Source organism: Polypterus senegalus, chromosome 12, assembly GCF_016835505.1.
Source record: "Polypterus senegalus isolate Bchr_013 chromosome 12, ASM1683550v1, whole genome shotgun sequence".
Lineage (NCBI taxonomy): Eukaryota > Metazoa > Chordata > Cladistia > Polypteriformes > Polypteridae > Polypterus > Polypterus senegalus.
In genome coordinates this window covers 78,799,913-78,820,246 of record NC_053165.1, presented here as the reverse complement: position 1 = coordinate 78,820,246, position 20,334 = coordinate 78,799,913, and the positions used below count along the sequence as shown (strand labels likewise).

Below are 20,334 nucleotides of genomic sequence, written 5' to 3'. Positions count from 1 at the left end.
GATCCGTGAGGCACCAGTGCTGAGCAGGTCACCCTCACCCTGGCACACACACACACATACATGGCAATGGCTTGATGTCAGTGGAGAGGAAGAGGTCTCAAGAGTGTGGGGGCGACGGTTGTTTTATAAAAGGCGGTGGGTTTTTTTTTTTTTTTATTTGTCAAGATTGTGCCCAAGTGCCAAGGCTGGGTGGGTTTTCATGACTGGGTGGGCCCGTCCAGTTTTCATTTTTACACTTGGTATTGTCTTCTTGTTTGGTGACACTCTGAAATGCCCCTCTTCTTCATCTTCCTCCTCCTCCCTCGGTAGGCACAGTTCAGCACTGTGAATCCTCCCCTAACACCCCAATCACGCTGGTTGTTTCAGGTTGTGATGTCTGAGCCCACCCCCTGAAAAGTCATGTTGTTGCTTGGAGGGTCCCGGCTTTAAGGGTCTACAGCACAGAAAATGGAGGAGACCCCTGAAAGGACGCGTCGTCTGCTGTCACCACATGTCATGCTACCTGCATTGTGCAAGGAGTACTCCGCCAATCCCCCACGTAGGGGGAGTCTTGTGAGCCGGGTGGGGTCTGCCCTACAGGAGCTGTGCTGTCGCCCCCGCTCCGCCTGCACATGTTTTACGTGTCCGGACTGGTGGGCCGCCAGTCACCTTGGCTGCTTGTCGTGTTTTTGTTTTTTTGAGACTTTCCTTTCAGTTTCAGATTGCGCCCGCCCCACTTCACAGATCACGTTCTCCCGCGCCCATCCCGCTGCTGCCAGGTAACAATGCAGTTAAGGTTTGCTGTTGTTCAGGAATGTTGAAGATAAAGAGAGGTGGTCATGTGATGTGAGTGGGTGTGGTGGCAGCGGCGGGTGAATGACCAAACAGACGGGCTTCAGCGGCCATTGTGTTCCTGCTCTGCTCAAGTGAGCCTGACGCTTGGGGAGGCTTAGGGCGGCCCACCTAGTGGGTGTTTGGGAAGGTTGGCCAAAAGTGGGCAGGATGCCAATGCAGTGAAGCCAGGCAGGGTGTCGTGTGTGGCGCTCGTGTTGGCCGCCTGTCTGTGCAGACTTGGGCATGTCACCCTAGTGCAGTGTGCCCCCTGAACACGTCGGGTGAAGGTCTTCACACACATACATGAAACTGGGTGAACACACGGGACCCTCTCATGACGTTGGGGACAAAGACACATTTGTCCTTGGCTGCCCCCCCCGCTGCTCCACAGTTTCAAATTCCGACACTGTGACCCAAGTGCACATTGCAGACATTTTGGTCACATGACCCTTTTGTCTTCATTGCCCCACCCCCATTTCAGGGCCCCATAATGTTTGGGACAGTAGGCATCACCAGGGTCTTCATTAGACCCCTCAGTTTGCTTCTACCCTTTGATAACCAGAGCTGTGCCAGTGGAAGTCCATGAAGAGGGCACAACTATTGGAGACGTCGAGTGGGACTGAAGCCAACTCTCCAGAAGGTCATGAAGAAGGCGGTGGCACCGGGTGGGCTCAGTAATCGCAAAGGGACTGGTGGGCCACGGAAGACCTCCACTGCCAATGACAGAAGAACCCTCGCTCTAGTTCAAGAAAAAGCCCCCAAACGCCTGTGTGACAGACCCTTGACCATCTTCAGGGGGCCGGTGTGGACTTCTCGGAGACGACGACCGGCGGAGACACGGAGGATGTCACACTGTGAGATGGAGACCCCAAAAGCAGGACCGCCAGAGTACAGTTTAGGGAAAGGGACTACAGGGAGCCTACAGATTTCTGGGAAGAAGATGTGGGCAGACAAGACAAAGGTGACCCTGGTGCGTCAGAGTGAGGGGGTCTGGGGTCCAAAGAAGACCACCTCGTCGGTTAAACATGGGGGTGTGATGGCTGCCACACTTGATCTAACGATGAATTGTGAGGCATGTAGAAACGGCTGATCTTCCAGTTGATGCCCTCAAACTCAACGAGATAAGACCCCCAAACACAGGAGTTAATCAAAGCTAAAAAAATGGAAAATTCTGGACTGGCAAAAGCCAGTCACCTGACTTCAGTCCAACTGAGCAGGCCTTCCTATACCAAAGTGAGCACTAAGGGTGGGACAGGGGACAAGCCCCCCGAAACCAGCAGGAGCTGAAGATGGCGGAACATCACCAGAAAAGACCCTCAGCCCCTGGGGATGTCTGTGAGTTTCAGTCATGGCATGCGAGGGACACGTGACAGTCCTTGATGTGACAATGGCTTTAACAGAGCTGCCATCGCTTTGCCCCACACATTATGGCTGTGACTTGTGCAGCTTGAACTCATGTAGTGTATCCTGTGGGTACAAGCTGAGGGTGCCATGATGTGCTGCTGGCAAGATTAGTGAGCACAGAGACAGGCGAGTGGGGGGAGGGGGTGGCATGGCCTGCCCTTCGGAGATTAGTCTAGACGGCCAGGCGTTCCCAGGGTCCTGCTGACTCAGCACATGGCGATGGGCACTTGGCACTGGAAACTCAACATATAGAAGAGGAAGGTGGCAGAAGCTGCCCAGTGCTGCATCCTCCAGTTTTCACAGGCTTGCTTAGTTTATATGTTTATTTTTTCTTTGTTATAATTTTTAGATTATCTTTGTCATTAGGGAGGTGGCATGATGGCATAGTGCTTAGCCCTGCTGCCTGGCAGATTCAGCATCCTGTGTTTGGTTGATGAGCTTAGGCAAGATTAAAATTAAAAGGACAGCCACCAAAGTGGCAATTAGTTTGAGCCCTTGGGCATACACCCTGTGGCATGATGGTGCTGGCATTGTGTTGTCTGTGTGGCACTCGCATGTGGTCTCTGTGCCCACTTGGCTTGTCTTCTGGGTGCTTTAGTTTTCCTCCCAATTCCCAAAGGCTGGTGTTTTAGGTCGGCTGAAGATAGTGAGTGTCAGTGGGCACTGTGCCCAGTTCCTTGTGCTACCTCTATAGGCTCCACCCCTGGGCTGGCTCCTGCCTTGTTTTTAATGCTGCCAGGATAGGCTCTGCCCCCAACCTGAAGCTGCCTGTTTGAGAATTTCATGTTTTCATTGGCATCTTCTTCGTCGTCTACACCCCGGGGTCAAAGGGCATGTGTGACGTGCAGATCTGAGTGGGAAGACGCTATTATTGTGAGTGTGTCATTGTCCAGGCCAGTTTTTAATCATTGTGCCCACCAGGCGGGTGCCTCTTCATATTTGCATTGCTTACGGGTGGCGTCTTCAGGAGGACATTTATAATTCATCATGGAACTTGGCCTGCTGCCTGGAGTGGCCCTTTTTTTCTCCTTTTTAATTATTGAAGGTTAATTAATAATGGAAAGAAGTGCGTGCTGGCGTGGAGGCGGCGGGTGTGCCACTCTAACGCATCTGTGAGGTTGGTGACAACTTGCACAAGTGTCTGTGTGAGTGTGAGTGAGAGAGAAAGCACTCCAGTCAAGTAGGATGTGTGTGTGTGTGTGTGTGTGTGTGTGTGTGTGTGTGAGTGTGTGTGTGAGTATATAGTGTCATAGAGGACACAGATTGGATCGCATTCTGACTTGGATGAATGAATCCTTACTTGGCCGGGAAGCCATTATTAATGAACTCACTGTGCTACCTAATGAAGAATTTGGTGTTAATGTGTGCAGCATGCCATGCAGTGCATATGTCTGTGTTATATGCCATTTGGTATGGGATTCATAAAAGCAGTGTCAATATTTGTGATGCTCCATCTGTTGGAATGACAAATGCAATGCATTTTATTATTACAAATGTTTAGGAGGCGCCATCGGTTGAAATGAGAAATGTGTATGTCTCTGTTATATGCCATTTGGTATGGGATTCGTAAAGCAGTGTTAATGTTTGTGACGAGCTTTCTGTTTGAATGACAAATTCAATGGATTTAATTACTAAAAATGTTTGTGATGCACCATCTGTTGGAATGATAAATTCAATGCATTTTATTACTACAAATTTTTGTAAGTTGCCATCGGTTAGAATGAGAAATGCATATGTCTCTGTTATATGCTGTTTGGTATGGGATTCATAAAGCAGTGTTAATGCTTGTGATGTGTCATCTGTTGGAATTTTAAATGCTATGCATTTTATGACTATAAATGTTTCTGATGCGCCATCTGTTGGAAGGAGAAGTGCAATGCATATGTCTGTGTTATATGCCATTTGGTATGGGATTCATATCAGCAGTGTTAATGTCTGTGACGCAGCACCTGTTGGAATTACAAATGCAATGCATTTTATGACTAAAAATGTTAGTGATGCTCCATCTTTTGGAATGACTGAGACATAGTAACCAGAAGGACACACGGACGGACACTTATCTGTTTATTAAGGTGGACCGATGGAGAACAGCAGCTATCCAAGGCCATGTGCTCCCCCAATAGTTTAGGTGGCAGCATCACCCTGGTGGATCTTCCACATGCACACCCGCAGGACTGCATGGGAGTTGTAGTTTCCAATGGAGAGCCACCAACAGGAGCTACAGGGAGGAAAATTCCTCCTTTTAAGGAGGTTCCAGACGTGTCACCCAGGAAAACTTGTCAGTTCACCATAAAGGAAGCTGCTCAGCAGTGCTAGGGGTGAAGGAACAAAGAAGGAAAGGAATTGTGTCTTTATGGGAAACTGAAGAAGAAACCTGTCAGGAGGCATTTGGCTTATTTGAAATAGTTTATTTGAACCCGGGACTTTAGTATTTCGCCTTTTTGGGTCTGGGATTTGGGGTCCTGAGGCTTTCCTTCTCTCGTGTATGATTACAAAGTTGCTTGTGTGTGGCGAGTGTGCGTCAGAAAGCACAAGTGTAGTGACACGAGTGTGTGTGTGTCTGTGTGTGTTAACATGTGCCAGTCGGGCCACCACTGATGCTGCCAGCTCTCTTTAGTTTGATTTTGCAGTTTCTGTCTTCTATTTGCATATCGCCCCGCCCCCTTGGGAGCTAACCATCCAAATTTGCATAAATGCTAAGTGCTTTCCAAAGCCAAGATGGGCAGTGCAGACACCGCTAGGTCTTAAAGACCCCCAACCCCAAAGCCAGTCTGTCTTGTTTGATCGAGTGGGTGACGTGACATTCGGGGTGCTGTGAGTTGGCAGCGCCTATCTTGTTAGATTGAGTAGGTGACCTGTACGGGGTTCACTTGAAGTCGGGAGTGTCACGGGCTCAGCCGCTGCCTGGCATCTCCGTGTGGTGGGCCGGGCTGCTCATTCCCTGAATATCGTGGATGTCACCAGCCTCTCTTTCGACTCGTGCTCTTTTATAGTTTGATTCTTCTGACCTCTAAACTTTACATCTCCATGTCCACGTGGCGTCGGTGGCATAAACACATCACAACACTTTTGGTGCCAACTCACAGTCCAGTCCCCTTTGACTGACACTCCAGGGCCCGTCTGTAGAGGAAATACCGAAAGTGAAAGCTGAAACGTGATCCTTGGAATGGAATGCGATGACTGGGATGTTTAGGGGGCTGTGCAGGATAGGCTGGCACGTGGTTGAGTTTTGACTTCCTCGGGACACCTGAGTCATGAGTCCTCAGCTGGGGGGGGTTTGGGTCATTTGTCACCCCTGCTGAGCTGACTGCTGGCCTCTCCATTGAGTGCTCTGATTATTTATAGCGCCTTTCAGAGTTAATCAGTTTGAATGTGCTGTGCTCTCCAGTGCCTCCTAGTGGACAGCCGAAATGTGCTCGACGTGTCCCATGTCTGGATGTCTGCCCGTTGCGTTTAGTGCCCAGCTCTCTGCACACAGCCAGTCCTCCAAAATCCGTGTCTGCTTGTGGCGGCGACAATGTTAGTGTTTATCAAGAACCATGACAGAGCCCCTCGGGGCGGGGCGGCAGGGGCTGCCAGCCAGCTAATCCAAAGGTTATCCGAATTTGGATAGCAAATTGACATGACAAGGAAGGAGGGGACGACTAGTCCTTGGTCAGACTCTGGTGTCATTGGTGGCACACGTGCTGATATCCCAACGGGTCTCCTCCACCTGCTTATCTTGACCCCCTTACAGGTTGGAATTGTGGGGGTCGGATGATTAACACAAAAGGAAAAAGTCCGGCCCACCATTCAGTCAGGGGGACGTTGTCTAATCTCGGTGACACACACACACTGCCACACCCAGTGAACAGTACGTCCAGGAAGGCCTCGGCCAAGCGGCTGTCGTGTGTGTGTGTATGTATATACACTCGCCTCAAATATTATTAGGAAGACCTGTTCAAATACCTCATGAATGCAATTATCTAATCAACCAATCACATGGCAGTTGCTTCAATGCATTTAGGGGTGTGGTCCTGGTCAAGACAATCTCCTGATCTCCAAACTGAATGTCAGAATGGCAAAGAAAGGGGATTGAAGCAATTTGGAGCGTGGCATGGTTGTTGGTGCCAGACGGGCCAGTCTGAGTATTTCACAATCTGCTCAGTTACTGGGATTTTCACGCACAACCATTTCTAGGGTTTACAAAGAATGGTGTGAAAAGGGAAAAACATCCAGTATGCGGCAGTCCTGTGGGTGAAAATGCCTTGTTGATGCTAGAGGTCAGAGGAGAATGAATGGGCCGACTGATTCAAGCTGATAGAAGAGCAACTTTGACTGAAATAACCACTCGTTACAACCGAGGTGTGCAGCAAAGCATTTGTGAAGCCACAACATGCACAACCTTGAGGCGGATGGGCTACAACAGCAGAAGACCCCACCGGGTACCACTCATCTCCACTACAAATAGGAAAAAGAGGCTACAATTTGCACGAGCTCACCAAAATTGGACAGTTGAAGACTGGAAAAATGTCGCCTGGTCTGATGAGTCTCGATTTCTGTTGAGACATTCAAATGGTAGAGTAAACAGAATGAGAACATGGATCCATCATGCCTTGTTACCACTGTGCAGGCTGCTGGTGGTGGTGGTGTAATGGTGTGGGGGATGTTTTCTTGGCACACTTTAGGCCCCTTAGTGCCAATTGGGCATCGGCTACCTGAGCATTGTTTCTGACCATGTCCATCCCTTCATGACCACCATGTACCCATCCTCTGATGGCTACTTCCAGCAGGATAATGCACCATGTCACAAAGCTCGAATCATTTCAAATTGGTTTCTTGAACATGACAATGAGTTCACTGTAGTAAAATGGCCCCCACAGTCACCAGATCTCAACCCAATAGAGCATCTTTGGGATGTGGTGGAATGGGAGCTTCGTGCCCTGGATGTGCATCCCACAAATCTCCATCAACAGCAAGATGCTATCCTATCAATATGGGCCAACATTTGTAAAGAATGCTTTCAGCTCCTTGTTGAATCAATGCCACGTAGAATTAAAGCAGTTCTGAAGGCGAAAGGGGGTCAAACACCATATTAGTATGGTGGTCCTAATAATCCTTTAGGTGAGTGTATATAGATATAGATATATATATATATGTGTGTGTGTGTGTGTATATATGTGTGTATATGTATATGTATATATAAATATATATGTATATGTATATATATATATATATATATATGTGTGTATATATGTATGTGTATATATATACGTATGTATAAAATATATGAGTGCCTTTCACAGCAGAGGGCGCAGGAACAGCCGAGGTGTGGGGGGAGTGAAGCAGAGAGACCCCTCTGTAAGCGTCCAGTGGGATCAGAAGAGACCCCTTGACCTCAAGACCTTTTTTGTGTAGTGGCCAGGCCACAATTCGGGTTTGTGGACCCCTCAGGGTGGTCGTAATTTTAAATGTTGTAGAGCTTGAACACTTTTAAGAACGTCCACCCACCGGCCACTTTATTAGGTACACCCAGCAAGTGCCCGGTTGGACCCTCCCTTTGCCTTCAGAACTGCTGTAATTCTGCATGGCATTGATTCAGCGAGGTGCTGGAGACATTCTCAGGAATTGTGGTCCACGGTGACATGATGCCATCACGCAGTTGCTTCAGATTTGCGGTCTGCACATCCAGGATGCCAATCTGCCGTTCCATCCCAACCCAGAGGTGCTGTGCTGGACTGAGACCCGCTGACTGTGGAGGCCATTGGTGTCCAAAGAACGCCTTGTCATGTCTGAGGTGATCTGAGCTTTGTGACATGGCGGGTCATCCTGCTGGAAGGATCCATCAGAAGATGGCGGTCATAAAGAGATGGACACGGTCAGCAACAATACTCAGATAGGCTTTGGCATTTAAATGATGCCCAATTGGCACAAAGGGGTCCAAAGCATGCCAAGCATGCAGGCAGGATGGCTCTCTGCTTTCATGGTGTTGGCCCGACCACCAGAATGACTCCGCAGACCAGGTGGCGTTTCTCCACTCTCCAGTTGTCCAGTTTTGGTGAGCCCCATGTGTGACGTGTGGTCCAACTTGCCTTTTCTTAGCTGACAGGAGTGTCACCCGGGGTGGTCTCCTGCTGCTGTAGCCCCCCTTCTTCAAGGTGGTGCTGCTCTTCTGTATACCGAGTGCTTATTTGAGTTGCTGTTGCCTTTCTGTCAGCTCAGACCAGTCTGGCCATCTCCTCTGACCGCTGGCATCAACAAGGCATTTTCACCCACTGGATGATTTTTAGTTTTCATTTTTTGGACCCTTCTCTGTAAACCCTGGAGATGGTTGGGGGGTGAAAATCCCAGCAGTTTGTGAAATCCTCAGACCCCAACAACCTCACCACGTGGACAGTCACTTCAATCCCCTTTTGTCTCCCTCATTCTTGTTGTGAACTTCAGCAGGTGGTCCTGACAATGTCTGCAGGCCGGAATGTGTGGCGTTGCTGCCATATGATTGGCTGATTGGATCTTTGTGTTACTGAGCCGTTGAACAGATGTACCTAATAAAGTGGCTGCTGAGTGGGTAGCATGAACGTCCTAAAATAAAGACGTGTCACACACGGAGCTCACAGAGTTTTAGACAGTGGTGTGCAAAAGTAAATGACCCCTCTCGGTCTATGTCCCATCGCCTTCTGTCACAGTTGATTCCCCCACCCGTCTTTATAATGTGGCGTTGCATGTGAATGGCGCCCTCTGCAGGTTCTGCCTCAGCATTTCTAAAGGATTCTGGTCACAACTATGGCTTGGCCATTCTGGGACTCGCAGCCTCCTCTTGCTAAGCCGTTCTTCAGTGTTTGTGGTCATCGTGTTGTTGAAGGGTCTGCTTTGTGCCCACCTCAAATGACGTGACGTGACGTGCTTGTCCAGAATTCCTTTATTTCTCAGAATTGGTGATTTCCGCTCGATGATGCCTGGAGGAAGGAATGCAGCCCCATACAAGGACCCCCACCCACCCACCATGCTTGATCTGCCCTTTAGGTGTGCGCCAGTAATTCAGTTTTGCACCAACCTGTCCACGGGGCAGAACTCTTGTCCAGGTGGTCTCTGCTTACCTTCAAGGTTTTTTTCTGACAGAAGGGGCTTCTTCCTGGTGACCCTCCTATAGATGGCAGTTCCATTTGTTGGTGGTGGTCTTGTTGTTCTGTGCATGACTGTGGGATTAAAGGTGGTGGTGCCTTCCCACAGCCTACTTGCTACAGGATTATTATTATCGACAAATAAAAAATAAATTAAAATGAACACGTCTGCCTCTCTTTTTTTTTTTTTATAACTTCACCAAATTTCAGTTTAATCCTTCAAAGCATTTTTGAGATTGTGGGTTGTTTTGTTTTTGCAGCGTAGGGTGGGTTTGTATCCTTAAGTACTGATATATTGAAATGGCCTTAAATAGACCGATGAGGTAACAGTGAAGAACTCCAGAGCAGATCTAAAGGTGAATGTCCCCAGAAGTGATGTTTGAGAGGGGACACTCGCTCAGGCTGGTCCTCCTAAAATGCCCGGGCAAGCATCGCTCTCTAAATCTGACACAGCGTTGACCCTTGCAGGCCCATTTCTGGTTTTCTGGTTCGGGTGGGAGGCCATCATGCCTCCCCATTTCCCTTTTAGCCCCCTCACGGCCCGTCGAGCCCCTCCTATCAGATGTGTTAAAAGGCGAGCTTTGCTGTCTGCTTCCTGTGCGTTTCCTGCGCTTATCAATTTTATCTTGTAGAAGAAAACCACATGAGTAAAAACTGAAGTGACGTCTCCACGGTGACCATGCGTCGGCTCGCCTGTCGTTAAAACTTTCAAGTAATGTGAAAAACCTCGGCGAGTGACCCGGACACACCAAGGAGCTGCTCAGCTGTGACTTGACATGGGATGGTGAGACCCCCACCCCTGGCCAGCAGTGCCAGGTCCCCGTCCATATCACTGGCATCTGCAGGAGTGCTGGGTGACTTCGCCGCCCAACTTCCTTATCGGCACCCTGCTGCCAGCCGTCAGTCTGATGGTGGGCTTGTGGGCAGAGGAGAGGACTGAGAAGCACACACACGACATCACCGCGTGATCCAAAACGCGGCTCTTCTGCACTCGCCAATGCCATCACCCAACTGGGGGAGCCAAAAACAAGTCCCACCACATTTCAAACGTTTATTCTACAAAAATGCTACGAGATAAAGTCAACGCCATTACGACACAAGAACGGGGATACCAAAGAGATGTTTTGACCCTGTGTTTGAAAAATGGCGTCTTCACTGTGGTGGCCTTCATTAGCGATACACTCCATGAGACGATTTCTGAGCGCTTGCACGACTTGTTTCGGCCATTTCATGGCGAGTAGCGTCATTGAGGGGCTTCAAGGTTTGGAGATTGGTGTGTGTAGACCTTCGACTTGAGAAGAAATCGCACGGAGCGAGATCAGGTGAACGTGAAGGCAACCCGACATCGCCGCTCGGGGAGATCAGCTTCCCTGCAAAACTTGCATGGATCTCCGCGCAGGTCATATGAGCCGCAACTCCAAGCGCCCACCACATCCAGTTCCTCCAGTTCTCTAACATTTCAATGTGACGTTCTGAAGTGACGGTGACCGTTGCTGTCCTCCCCCTCCTCAAAAAAGTAAGGGCCTACAATGCCAAACTGTACCACGTGTGCTCATCATGCAGGGGGGTCTCTGATGAAGTTCACGAGGGCCGGTTTGAGCCCACTTGCAGAAGTTTGGCTTCTTTACGCAACTATTCAAATGGAAATGTGCCTCGTGGCTGACGTCACATGACGATGGCATCTCGATGAACGGTTTGCAGAATGTCAGCGCACAACTCTCTACGGTTCTCCCGGTCTCACTCGGCGAGTTCCTGCACTCCTGTCATTGTGTACGGATGGAAATGCAGGTCCTTATGCAAAATCAAAGACGTATTGGAAATGCCAAAGGCAGACACGTGCTGCACGTCTAGCAGACTGCGAAATGGACGTCCTTACAGCTTGGATGTTTTCAGGCGTTCGTTCGTGCAGTCCGAGGACGGCCTGGAGAATTTCTGTTCAGTGTTGTACCCGTCTGTCTACATTTAGAATTGTTTTCCGATTTGGGACGTCACCGTGAGGTGGAATGTTGATGGCGCGTTGTGTAGTGATGATGGTTAGTTGGTTTTTGAAGAACGTTTCGACAGTGTAAGCACGGTGCGCACCTTACCGAGGCGTGTGGCCGACTGAAAAACTACAAGTGACTGCCTATCAAAAGAATCCCACCCACCTCACGCACTGACATTGAGAAATGGGGTACTTGATTTTGGCTCACCCAGTACAATTGAGGGTATTGGGCCAGCACTTCTCCCGTAACCCCTGTTTGCCTGTCAATACACTCAACCTGGCGGCCCCCCATTAGGTTCATACTGTCAGGTGAACTTTGTACCCGCACATGCCAGTCGGCATGGAGCACATCGCCACAAACTGTCCGACCTTGAAAGTTGTGTCTCCTTGATATCCCAACACATTTGTCATTGACGGACAAACCCAACGAGGAAGTCGATTTGTCCCACCCCGGCGTGTGCTTCTTCTTTCGTTGCGAAAGTTGATTGTCGATACACACAAGTGGGCACATGAGAGCTGTCGTCGGGTCACGGCCCTTGAGGGATTCCTGCCACAATGAGGCACAAAAGAAGGGAGCAGACGTCAAAAAAAAAAAGTCCTCACCCCAGGCAGCCTGAGCCCTGAAACTCCAGTTGGGACTTTGGCTTGACAGCAAAGAGATGATAATGGAACCAAAAACGCAGTCCAAACATCCCATACAGTTTGTACAGGTTACCTTGGCATGTCTTTTGGGTCAGTTTGGACCCGTCATGAACTTTTTCCTGGATTTTTCTATGCGTTCCGGGTGGTCTGTTTGTTCACAGCCGATATCTGCGCTGGGGCTTGCAGGGTTCCCACCTCCCGTGTCGCTGTGACAAACGTTCCTTGTTTTAAATGGTTTTTCTCCTATTCCTGTTCTGTTGTGGGTGTTTGAAAAGTTCTAACTTTAATGAATATCGACACGCAAAGCCTTCAGAAAGTCTGCAGACCCCTTCACTTGATTTGAAACAGATACATACGTCTGTCATTTTTGCCCATCAGTCTGCAGTCACTCTTGTATATAAAGCAGACTGTAACAGTCTTGCCGTTGTGTGTGTGTGTGTGTGTGTATGCCATCATCCAATTGGCGCTCGGAGCACTTACTGAAGCGCCATCTGTCGGCTGGTTAGGAAGTTGACATGTTATTTATCTCGCTAAATAAAATCCAACATTTGTCTGTCTGTTCTTCCCAGGGATTTCCTTCCCCGTGGATCAGGGATCGTTACAAGGCGGCCACTCATCCTGCAGCTCATCAATGCAAAGACAGGTAGGTAGCCGGGCTTGGGGGGGCTGTGCGCTTGCTGGACGTCCGCAGTGACCAGTGCTTGACCGTGGTCTCCCTGTCTCCTCACAGAACATGCAGAGTTTCTGCACTGCAAGGGAAAGAAGTTTGTGGACTTCGATGAGGTCCGGCAGGAAATCGAAGCAGAGACGGACCGCATCACTGGGACAAATAAAGGGATTTCGCCCGTTCCTATCAACCTGCGTGTCTACTCTCCGCACGGTAAGTGGACCCCTGAAGGGCGGTGAGTGGCCGACTCGTGAGCTGGAGCTGATGACCTCCGTGATGGCCCTGGCCTTCTCCTCCTCATGCCTCCACTTGAACTCTCTTCTCCTTTTCGCTTCTCTTGCCCACAGTGCTAAACTTGACCCTGATTGACCTGCCGGGCATCACAAAAGTGCCAGTGGGAGACCAGCCGGCGGACATTGAGTACCAGATCAAGGACATGATCATGCAGTTCATCAGCAGGGAGAGCTGCCTCATCTTGGCCGTCACTCCTGCCAACAGTGACCTGGCCAATTCAGATGCCCTCAAGCTCGCCAAGGAGGTCGATCCACAAGGTATTGTGGGCTGGCAGTGAACATCTCACTCCCATTCCAGATCGATTGGTCTGTGTGCTGCAGTCGATCTTACGAACAGAGCGTTAAGGACAAAGGGGCACAAGTTAATATTTCTAAGATTTACCATTCCAACCTAATTCACTTTTGGATTTCGGTGGCTTTAGCCAGAGTGGCATTTGCCTGGCATAAAGGCCTCTCTACTCCCAGACAGGCCGGATAACAAGCAGGCCTGGTCCCTAAAACTCAAGAAGCAGGCTTTGAGGCCTGCACACCCAAAGGTACCCAATTCCTTTAAATCTCAAAAATGGGACAGGGGAACCACAAAAACCCCTGGCATGAAATGACAAACAGTTGTTTATAATTTAAAGAGTTTATTTAACAGGAACTGTTAAAGAAAAAAACGTAAACTGGAAAAGGAAAGAAAATGGACTTTGAGTTTGGAAAAGGTAACTCATAAATGAGTGCAGTCCAGAATCGAAAAGTAATACCAATGAGAGGAATCAATGACGAGATCTTCAAAAGGGAATTCAATCCGATACGCTTCTCATTGCTCGGCCGGCCAGTTTCGCATTTTATCCCAATCCTGAATTGTACTTGTGTTTCCCCGAATTTCAAGAAGGACCCCATCAGTGGACTCGGACGTGGTTGATGATTTCTTCTTTCCATTCTGTCCATTTCACAGGCATGCGGACAATCGGTGTCATCACAAAGCTGGACCTGATGGACGAGGGGACAGACGCTCGTGATATTCTGGAAAACAAGCTGCTGCCCCTCCGCAGAGGTAAGCTGGTGGTGGTGATTTGGGGGGGTGTTTGCATTTTGAGAGTTTTGATGAGATGTTGATGTTATATAATGCCCTATAATAACAAAAAATACTTAATGTTGATTAGTACATGAAACTGAATAGTCATGGGTGGAAGGCAGGAGTGTGCCCTGGAAACTTGGCAACTAGGCCTGCAAATTCAGAAAAGAAGACTTAATGGACCACCTAAAAAAAAAGAAAAAAAAAAACCTCAAACATTCCATCTCAGTGTTAAGGCAGGAAGAGGGATGGCGTTACGCGACTTGATGGTGGTGGCCCAGGAAGCTCACGATGCTGGCTGAGGCTGCAGTCATCCCCGGATGTGACGTCTGTCTGTCTGTCTGTCTGTCCTGGTGTTTATGGACTGAGGTACCCACAGGCTCAGTAAAAATCTGTCAGTCTGTCTGTAATATAGTGCCTTCATCCACTTCTATTGTGTGATTATTATATATATATATATTTTTTTTTACAATTATCTGTCTGTCTGTCTATTATATATCTCCTTTCCTGTCTCTTCTGTTTGTCTGGCTATCTAGATATCTAATCCTGCCAACTATACCAAATTGTTTTTTTTAATCTGTCTGTCAGTCTATTTATGTAATTTTGTGATCCTGCCAACTATACTAAAATAAATATCTATCTATTATATAGCTTCCTTCCCGTCTCTCTCTTTCTCCCTCTTTCTGCTTGTCTGTCTGTCTATCTGTCTAGCTATCTAGTCCTGCCAACTATACCATTTTTTTCTTTCTCTCTACCTGTCTGTCTATTTATGTAATTTTGTGATCCTGCCGACTATGCTAAAATGAATATCTGTCTGTCTATTCTATAGCTTCTTTCCTGTCTCTCTCTGTCAGCTTGTCTGTCGGTCTGTCTGTTTGTTATCAATCTAGCTATCTAGTCCTGCCAACTATACCAATTTTTCTGTCTGTGTACTTTGTGATCCTGACGACTATACTAAAATGTCTGTCTGTCTGTCTAATCCTGTTGACTATACCAAATTCAATCTATTGTATAGCTCCTTTCCTGTCAGTCTGTCTGTCTATCAATCTAGCTGTCTATTCCTGCTACCAAATTTCTTTCTTTCTTTCTTGTCTCTCTGTCTGTATATTAATTTATCCCCCTCTGTACATAGTAGACAGATAGATGGGAGAGGCGCTTTATAGCTATAGTTATGTAAACAGGTGTGTCTCTTATATTTCATATCTGCTTATCTGCAAGGGAGCAATAATTTTAACGGTTATTTCCACACCTTTCATACCTGTCAGTTGAAAGACACTATATTCGAGATGCACAAGTAAATGTGAAAGGAACTAGATAATAGATGCAGTCCTGTGAAAATGTACGGTAAGTAAATGTAATTTCCATCTGTGGAAAGTGCTGGTCCACCCCCACCCCCCCCCCCCGGGCTGGAAAGCTGGTGTTGCCCCCTCGGAAGGCCTTTCTCTCTCATCCTCCTCCTCATCCTCACTGAATTCTTTCAGCTGTGAGATGTCTGAGGTTCTTGAAGGTCTTCAGGGTTTCTGCTTTAACTACAGTAAGTTAAATAAAATGCCTGCAGACGGCCTTCGCCTTGCATTTAAAATTCAGCAGATGCTCAACGTTTGCCGTAGCCATCGTTGGCACTTTGTCCTCGCCAGGCTACTGCAGGGTTGTGCCCGTCTGCTGCTTCACCCTCGGCCATCTTTATCTTTAGGGTACATCGGAGTGGTGAACCGGAGTCAGAAGGACATTGATGGAAGGAAGGACATCCGCGCCGCACTGTCAGCAGAAAGAAAGTTTTTCTTGTCCCACCCAGCCTACAGACATTTAGCTGAGCGCTTGGGGACCCCCCACCTTCAGAAGACCCTGAACCAGGTGAGCTTGTGCCTTGTTTTGTGCCCAGGTGCACAGACTGGCTTTCTTCATATTTTGGGCATACAGCTGACGATTCGGTCACTTTAGGTTGTGTCTGGTGGTCCTGAGGTGTGTGAAATACCCCAAAGGCCTGGAAGGAGGGTGTATGTGTGGTGTAACATCAGAAATCTGATTTGACGTCATGAGTTAACCGCTCTGTTCATGTGACAGACCCCAGAACGCATGCCGAGGGGCACAGTCGTAGGCTTTTCCCAACACATGTAGCAAGTTTGGCTCAGCCATTGGATGGATTCTTCATTGCAGCCCCCTTGCATATTCGGACCTCTGCTGGTGGGACGCACACTCCTCTGGCCCTGGCTCTTAAATATGGGGTCACCTCACCAGTCTGCCATCCCAACGGTGTTTCACCTCCCACCTTCCATGCCCAGTGGGTTGTGTGCAAATAAAAACCCCGGTGTTCATTCATTTAGTCGGATTCAAACGTTTTCATCACACACTTTTATTAAGGGGGCTGTATTAGTGTATAGTGTCCCCCAATCCTGGTCATGTCACCATTTCATACAAGACCCTCGACACAAGCGGCTCTCTGCCACTGTGCTGAAACAATGCAGTGTAAAAGGGGCCCGTCTGTCATGGCCACCCAGACACGCCGTTAATCTGTAAGCCAATTATATGTACAAGATAAAGGAGACCACCGCACTCATCTTCTTATCCTCAAGTAGATTTGCAGCCCCGGCAGCCTGCGCCTCTCACAAAACGCCGTGCAGGCCGTGAGTCTTGCTGCTTAAATATTTAAACTTGTACTTGGCTATTTATAGGGTGTGAAAGCCAAAATGAAATGAAGGATTCTCTGCGTGTGTATCCTGATGGAAGCGCGTTAACGTGACTCTTCTCTCCGTCTCTTCCAGCAACTGACCAACCACATTCGGGAGACGCTCCCCGCACTGCGCAGTAAACTGCAAAGCCAGCTGCTGTCCATGGAGAAGGAGGTGGAGGAGTACAAGAACTTCCGACCCGACGACCCGACCCGCAAAACTAAGGCGCTGCTGCAGTGAGTCCTCTGGTGTCCTACAGCTCACCTCACCTCACCCTCTGCTGAGGAAACGACAAAAAGCAGCCGTCCAGACCTGTCCTGACCGCTAGACGGGCACTACCCGGCCCCTCGACACACGGGGTTTGGGGTCACTCGTCTGTCACTGGTTAGGATTTAAGGGTCTTGGAATGGACAGGACTCATCTCTGCACATAGTTTGAAGATGTGTTTTAATTTTAAAGTCAATTATTATTACCAGCCAAGTGACGACTGCAATTCTGACGCGTTACCTTATCAGACTGATGTTATTTGAGAGCTGCCTGCCTTTCTCTGTCTCTGTATAATCGTCCCCTTCACCACTGTCTTATCTGTTATATTGTGCCATTCACATCTACTGTATCTCAGTAAATATTTTATTCTGTCTTTTCAAGTAGTCCGTGTACAGCTTGTCAATCTGCTGTCCCCTCAAAATAACTCAACACACAGCCATTAATGTCAACAAAAGTGAGTCCACCCCTAAGTGACAAATGTCCAAATTGTGCCCAAAGTGTCAATATTCTGTGTGGCCGCCATTATTTTCCAGCACTGCCTTAACTCTCTTGGACATGGAGATCACACGAGCTTCACAGGTTGCCACTGGAATCCTCTTGCACTCCTCCATGACGACATCACGGAGCTGTTGGATGTTAGAGACCTTGTGCTCCTCCACCTTCCCCACAGATGCTCAATAGGGTTTAGGTCTGGAGACCTGCTTGGCCAGTCCAGCCCCTTTACCCTCAATGGTTTGTCTCTGAGGTGTGTTTGGGGTCGTTATCATGTTCAGTTTCCGAAGGGAGGGGATCACGCCCTGCTTCACTATGCCACAGTACATGTTGGCATTCATGGTTCCCTCAATGAACTGTAGCTCCCCAGTGCCAGCAGCACTCATGCAGCCCCACACCGTGACACTCCCACCACCATGCTTGACTGTAGGCAAGACACACTTGTCTTTGTACTCCTCACCTGGTTGCCGCCACACACGCTTGACACCATCTGAACCAAATAAGTTGATCTTGATCTCATCAGACCACAGGGTATGGTTCCAGTAATCCAAGTCCGTAGTCTGCTTGTCTTTCTTGTGCATCATCTTTAGAAGAGGCTTCCTTCTGGGACGACAGCCATGCAGACCAATTTGATGCAGTGTGCGGCGGGCGTATGGTCTGATCACTGCCAGGCTGACCTCTGCAGCAATGCTGGCAGCACTCATACGTCTATTTTCAAAAGACAACCTCTGGATATGACGCTGAGCATGTGGCACTCCGCGTCTTTGGTCGACTGTGGCCAGGCCTGTTAAACCTGTCGCTGGATGGTCTTGGCCACCGGGCTGCAGCTCATTTTCAGGGTGTTGGCAATCTTTCTATAACCTCGGCCATCTTTATGTAGATCAACAGTTCTTTTTTCAGATCCTCAGAGAGTTCTTTGCCATGAGGTGCCATGTCGAATTTCCAGTGACCAGTATGAGAGAGTGTGAGAGCGATGCCACCAAATTTAACACGAACGAGTCGCATGACTCCGGGGAGGGAAAATGGCTATCTGGGCACAATTTGGACATTTTTCACTTCGGGGCATACTCACTTTTGTTGCCAGCTGTTTAGACATTAATGGCTGTGTGTTGAGTTATTTTTAGGGGAAAGCAAAATGACATTGTTACACAAGCTGTACACGGACTACTTTACATTGTATCAAAGTGTCGTCTCTTCAGTGTTGTCCCATGAAAAGATAGAGTAAAATATTTACAAAAATGTGAGGGGTGTACTGCCTTTTGTGAGATACTGTATCTGTCTGTCTATTATAGAGTGCCTTTCACATCTATATCTCTCTTTCTGACTTCTCTATTATATGGTGCCCTTCACCTCTCTCTGTCTGGCTATCTATTATGTAGTGCCTTTTACATCTGTCTGTCTCTGTCTGTCTGTCTGTCTACCACGTATTTTTCTTATTTTCAATTGTATTTCGCTGTCCTCTCTTTTACAAGGATGGTCCAACAGTTTGGAGTGGACTTTGAGAAGCGAATTGAAGGGTCAGGTGATCAGGTGGACACCGTGGAACTTTCCGGAGGAGCCAGGATTAACCGAATCTTTCACGAACGGTTTCCGTTTGAACTTGTGAAGGTATGGCCACTTTTGCACCCGTTTTTTTGGCTGTGCCCCTCTGTGGGCTGTGCCACTGCTAACAAATGAACCCATCGGATGGTGCAGGGGACATCTGAAAGGAGCGGGGTAACACAGAAGGGAGTGGAAACGAGGCACAGTGGGCAGTTGGACACGGGTTTTCAGTTATTATTTGGGTTGTTTGTATTTTTGGGGCGTTTGCCTGTCTACAGAAATGGCCGAGCTGAGATTTCAGCGCTGCAGTCAAATTTCGCACCCTCAGCCTTAATAAACCTGGCAGCACAGAGCGCATGGCAAACCTCCGGCTGCACCGGGTGCTCAAAGAAATCAACCTTATTACTTCAATTACTCTATCGACATTAAACAAAGCATAGAAAGTTGAAAGTAGCGTGATAAGTTATCCATCCATCCATTATCCAACCCCCCATATGCTAACTGCAGGGTCACGGTGGTCTGCTGAAGCCAATCCCAGCCAACACAGGGCGCAAGGTAGGAAACAAACCCCGGGCAGGATGCCAGCCCACCGCAGAGCATGGTATTTATGACAGGAATAATAATAATACCAGTAGAACAAAGAATAATAGAAAATAGGGCTGATAGTAAAGTCTGGAGATATATAGTCTTTAGAAATAGCTTACAAAAAAGTTAAAGATGACAAAGATGAATAGCGCAGGCAGCGTGTGATCTCGCACTCGTAGTTGCTCATGATGCTTTTCTGACGATCAGATGGAAACGGCTGCACGTTGACATCGCTCTGTTCTCTTCTGACGTCTTCGTCCCTTCTTCTTCCTCCCTCCTATGTCGCTCTTCAGACGAGGTATATTCTTGGGGGTTTTGCAAGATGTGATTGTTAGATATTCTGATTGGCTGGCTGTCAATATGATGAACGAATTCACTGTCCGTTTTCCCAACCGATAAAAGTTTTTTTGCTGTTGCCTGAGGTGTCGTCATGTCTTCCTTTCCCAGGCTGTAAAATCATTTAGCTTCTTGTTGTCCCAGATGCCCAGATTATAAACTAATTAATAGCCTTGGGCACCAGCATGTCTTCCTTTCTTTATTGGAACAGCTGTTTTAAAAGTGAGGTACAACTGGGAAGAGGATATGCTTTGATGTGTCCTGAATTTTGTTCATTTGTTGTTTTGTCTTGAACAAAATATAATAGAAATGTAAACCAAAATGTACATATTTTGTACCCCACAGCACATGATAAATAAAATAAGACAATGCAAATATTTTGTCACTCAGGTTGCTCATTTAAAATGAGTATCATCACCCCAAAGTTGGTCCCCAAACTCTGTCTTACATTTGTGAAACATTGAGCAGGCGTGGTGTCCA

At 48.1% G+C, this 20,334-nt stretch overlaps 1 protein-coding gene across 5 annotated transcripts in view; it reads left to right on the top strand.

Annotated features, from left to right (window-relative positions):
- dnm2a (dynamin 2a) overlaps positions 1–20,334 on the top strand; it is a 77,168-nt gene that overhangs the window by 5,363 nt on the left and 51,471 nt on the right. For all 5 annotated transcript variants that reach the window (XM_039772494.1, XM_039772498.1, XM_039772496.1 and 2 more), the window contains exons 2-8: positions 12,513–12,586; positions 12,674–12,823; positions 12,958–13,161; positions 13,844–13,942; positions 15,657–15,817; positions 16,726–16,868; positions 18,864–18,999. In XM_039772494.1, the coding sequence (XP_039628428.1) occupies positions 12,513–12,586; positions 12,674–12,823; positions 12,958–13,161; positions 13,844–13,942; positions 15,657–15,817; positions 16,726–16,868; positions 18,864–18,999 (967 nt within the window). The remainder of the gene's footprint in view (positions 1–12,512; positions 12,587–12,673; positions 12,824–12,957; positions 13,162–13,843; positions 13,943–15,656; positions 15,818–16,725; positions 16,869–18,863; positions 19,000–20,334) is intronic.